Raw genomic sequence first — 4,945 nt, 5'->3', positions numbered from 1 at the left:
CTTCAAATATAGACTCATCCACACTACACTATCTCTACACTACACCCACTAAACTATCATCTTCACTACACTCACTACACTATCATCTACACTACACTCACTTCACTATCACCTACACTACACCCACTAAACTATCATCTTCACTACACTCACTACACTATCATCTACACTACACTCACTTCACTATCACCTACACTACACCCACTACACTATCATCTACACTACACCCACTACACTATCATCTACACTACACTAACATCTACACTACACTCACTACACTATCATCTTCACTACACCCACTACACTATCATCTACACTACATCCACTACACTATCATCTTCACTACACTCACTACCCTATCGTCTACACTACACTAACATCTTCACTACACTCACTACACTATCATCTTCACTACACTCACTACACTATCATCTTCACTACACTCACTACACTATCGTCTACACTACACTAACATCTACACTACACTCACTACACTATCACCTTCACTACACTCACTACACTATCACCTACACTACACTCACTACACTATCATCTTCACTACACTCACTACACTATCATCTTCACTACACTCACTACACTATCACTATTAGGCAGTAGCTAAACACAGTACCTCTTACTACATTTTTTTTCTCCTTAAATTCCTTAGTTTAGTCCCCCGGTAATGAACGAGAATGGTCCAAAGTTAGATATGGGTACTCCTGGTGATCAATTTATAGAACATCTGCTGAAGCGAGAAGCTGTACAAATTTTCCCAGGGTCGCTGATAAAAGAGTTGCAGGAAGACAAGTCCTGCGTGTCCCTAGGCTCTGGAGGATATGGAACATGCAATGTGGTGAACAGAGACGGCGACAGAGTAGTTCTGAAAACATTTAAAAGTGACACTAATTTCGATGATGTTTACTGTGAACTCAATGGGCTGATCAAGAATAAAGGGCCAGGGGTACAGAAATTAATTGGTTATTGCCCCTCAGAGAAAACTCTGATAACACGATATGGTGGTGATGCTTTGGCCCAGTATGGGTCGGATGTAGAACATAAAACAGTAAAAAAATCGGTCGCAATCTTGGAAGACGTGATGACAACAATATCCCAAATGTTAAAACGTCGCTGGTGTCACAACGACATCAAAGCAGAAAACATCTGTGTCAAGAAGATAAAAACTGATGAGCCACAAGTCACTCTCATTGACTTTGGATTGGCGCGCAAAATAAGAACAGAAGTTTACGAGGACCAAGGCGAGAAGAAAGACTACCTACAACCACACTTGCCGCGAGAGCTGCTCAGAGGGAAAAGCTGCTCTAAAGCATCTGAGGTTTATAGCCTAGGTCAGCTGGCTATTCAAGTTAGGCCCGGTGAAACATCATATTCGAAAAACTTCGATAAATGGATCATTAAAAGTTAAAACATCAAGCCGAAGCAAAGACCGTCCCTGGAACAAGGTTTGCGGCTCATACGGCAATTAAAGAGGAGACTGTGAAAAGAAAAAAACTGAAAAGGTAAAAAAATATTATTACTAAATCAACATACTGTGAGCAGAGACTCAGTGTTTACCCTTGTGAAGAACAAGTACCGTTCACCACAAGCAGTCACACCACACACCTTGTGAAGGCTGCTGCCCCAACACACTAGAACCAACTTTTTCTGTGTAGCTGTAGCTGTAGTTGAAGCTCTTATTGTCCTATACGAAATGTAAACTTTATTTTACCTCAATAAACACATGGAGAACATTGTATGTCATTTATAATAACATCACATCAGTTTTAGGGGGGGGGGTATTGTACTGCAGGCTATCATAAAACTGTACTACTTCATAAAACAATTTCCCCTGTAAGCTTGTATTTCGGGAGCCAATCGGTTATTAAACCGTTATTTTGTACTGCTCCAGGACAGTTTCATATTTTATATTGTTAAAAATTATGTTTCCCTAATGTCTTTACAGAACATTTAACTAAGCTAGTAACTAGTACTATTATTACTATGTACAGTGTGTGGTGAGAATGAGTTATGTTTAGTCTTAAATATCGGTGTTGTATATAACAATTATCGAACAATAAAATATTGTCCTGCATTTATGATTTTACTTTAAATTCTGTGGACCACAGCGCTGACTTATGTTGGCTTAGTACACCTGTGGCCGATCGCTGATTACTTGTACCAAGGTAGTGCACCACTGGTCGAGAGGGCAGGGTGTGTCTCAACTGAATAGCCGGCGTTAACAAGAATGAAACACTCAGGTGCTACTTTACCCTCTAGTCCACAGGATTAATGAGAGAGAGAGAGAGAGAGAGAGAGAGAGAGAGAGAGAGAGAGAGAGAGACACTTGGGTACTTTTTTTTTATTGGGCACTCCCCTACATCCTTGTGTAAGGTGAAGCGCAGAAGCGTTTACAGCGCCCAACAGGGAAGCATGCTAAGTTCATGCTTGCCTTTATGTCTCATGAGTCAAGGGCGTAGAAACCTGAAGAGTCAAGGGCGTAGAAGCCTGAAGAGTCAAGTGCGTAGAAGCCTGAAGAGTTAGTGGTTTATGTCATCAAGTTATTGGAAGCTCCAACAACTTTCCCTGAATACGAATTCGCAACTTTTCGACTTACACCAGGTACCTACTGTACTGCTAGGTGAACAGGGACTAATGGGGGCTAGGAAGTGTGTCCAAACAACTTCCACCGGCCCGGGAATCGAACCCGTGACATCTCGCTTACGAGGCAAGAGCGGTACCGAACACTTAGGTACTGTGGTAAAGACGATAAACTTCCTCACGTGGTTTTTACTCACAAAAAATACCTTAATTTATTTAACTCAAGAACTAACATAACCTAACCTAGTAGGCAGCAGGCAGCTACCAAACAGGGAGGTACTGGGAAGATATTAGAAGCATAATGTGTTGTCTAATGGTAGACCCTGCTGCCATATGTGACCAAGTCCCAGGTTGATGATCTGACTTTCTGCCTCATTTACACACAATTGCAGGGTCTCAATTGTTTCTCTTACTATTGACAACACAACATATTGTTTCACTATTGATCTGATTTCATTTTTGTATTTTTTTATAGTACTTTTATTATTATTATTATTATTATTATTACATTTTCGCCAACTAACTAACATAGTGGTAGTTGTGGTAGTAATAGAGGTAGTTGTGGTAGTGATAATGGTGGTTGCGGCGTGTTCGTTGTAATTTTGTACTAGTGGTGATGGTGGTGGTGGTAGAGATAGCAATGGTGGTGATGGTGGTAGTAGTGGTGGTAGCGGTGGCGGGGGGTAGGAAGGTTGGAGGGGGGAGGGGGAGGGTCAATCAGACGGTGCGTGACAAAACACTGAAAAGGAATGGTGATTAGCGACGCCCCTTTCCCCTCCCCCTCCTTCCCTCCTGTCCCCCCTCCCCCCCTCCTTCCCAATATTCAAATTAATGAATCGATTCATGGGAGAGGGGAGGAGGCGAGAGGGGAGGTGAGAGGGGGTGAGAGGGAGGAAGAGGGAGAAGAGAGGAAGGAGAAGAAAGCCAGAGGCGTGAGTGAAGGAAAGAAGGAAAGAGAGAGAGAGAGAGAGAGAGAGAGAGAGAGAGAGAGAGAGAGAGAGAGAGAGAGAGAGAGAGAGAGAGAGAGAGAGAGAGAGAGAGCAATGAGAAAAACACAGAAGAAAAGGAAGAAGAAATACAACAGATAATCACATATGTACACGAGTCACATGTGTACACGGGTCACATGTGTACACGGGTCACATGTGTACACCAGGTAAATGTGTACACGAGTCATACATCTACTGTGTTTATCGTGAATCTAACAAGAAGTAACGCACTGTAACCTAACCTGACCTGACCTGACCTAACCTAACCTGACCTGACCTAGCCTGACCTGACCTAGCCTGACCTGACCTAACCTAACCTAGCCTGACCTGACCTAGCCTGACCTGACATAGCCTGACCTGACCTAGCCTGACCTGACCTAGCCTGACCTGACCTAACCTAACCTGACCTGACCTGACCTGACCTGACCTAGCCTGACCTGACCTGACCTAATCTAATCTACAGGTGGCCCGGAATTTCTTCCTGAATAAATGAAGCGAAAAAATTGTGAATGGTTCCCGTTTGGTTTTCAAGTCGACTAATTGAGGAAATCACGGCCGAGTTCTCATGCTAAATCACGATAAAAATTCCACGCGTATGAGGGCCTGACGAGCGCTGCTGGGTGATGGGAAGGTGTGACAGGGGGAGGAGAGATGGAAGAGAGGTACGGGTGGCAGAACTATATGGACTAGTAGTTCTCAAAGGGTAATAGGTTTAAAAACATCAACTGGCAACACTGAGACTCTTCAAATATAGACTCATCCACACTACACTATCTCTACACTACACCCACTAAACTATCATCTACACTACACTCACTTCACTATCATCTACACTACACTCACTTCACTATCACCTACACTACATCCACTACACTATCATCTTCACTACACTCAATACAATATCACCTACACTACACCCACTACACTATCATCTTCACTACACCCACTACACTATCGTCTACACTACACTCACTACACTATCATCTTCACTACACTCACTACACTATCGTCTACACTACACCCACTACACTATCATCTTCACTACACCCACTACACTATCGTCTACACTACACCCACTACACTATCATCTACACTACACCCACTACACTATCATCTACACTACATTCACTACACTATCGTCTACACTACACCCACTACACTATCGTCTACACTACACTAACATCTACACTACACCCACTACACTATCATCTACACTACACCCACTACACTATCGTCTACACTACACTAACATCTTCACTACACTCACTACACTATCATCTACACTACACTCACTACACTATCATCTTCACTACACTCACTACACTATCATCTTCACTACACTCACTACACTATCATCTTCA

General features: G+C 42.8%; 1 protein-coding gene across 1 annotated transcript; it reads left to right on the top strand.

Annotated features, from left to right (window-relative positions):
- Positions 1–682: 682 nt before the first annotated feature.
- LOC121856788 (serine/threonine-protein kinase dkf-1-like) lies at positions 683–1,423 on the top strand. Its single transcript, XM_042352484.1, has one exon. It carries the CDS (start codon positions 683–685, stop codon positions 1,421–1,423), a length of 741 nt encoding a protein of 246 aa, XP_042208418.1.
- Positions 1,424–4,945: the final 3,522 nt, after the last annotated feature.

Source organism: Homarus americanus, unplaced genomic scaffold, assembly GCF_018991925.1.
Source record: "Homarus americanus isolate GMGI-L3 unplaced genomic scaffold, GMGI_Hamer_2.0 scaffold20482, whole genome shotgun sequence".
Classification (NCBI taxonomy): domain Eukaryota; kingdom Metazoa; phylum Arthropoda; class Malacostraca; order Decapoda; family Nephropidae; genus Homarus; species Homarus americanus.
The sequence above is the reverse complement of the archived record's forward strand: the minus strand, read 5'-3'. Positions and strand labels throughout refer to the sequence as shown.

Coding starts and splice junctions, on each gene's coding strand:
- LOC121856788 (XM_042352484.1), top strand. CDS start 683: ATGAACGAGAATGGTCCAAAGTTAGATATGGGTACTCCTGGTGATCAA.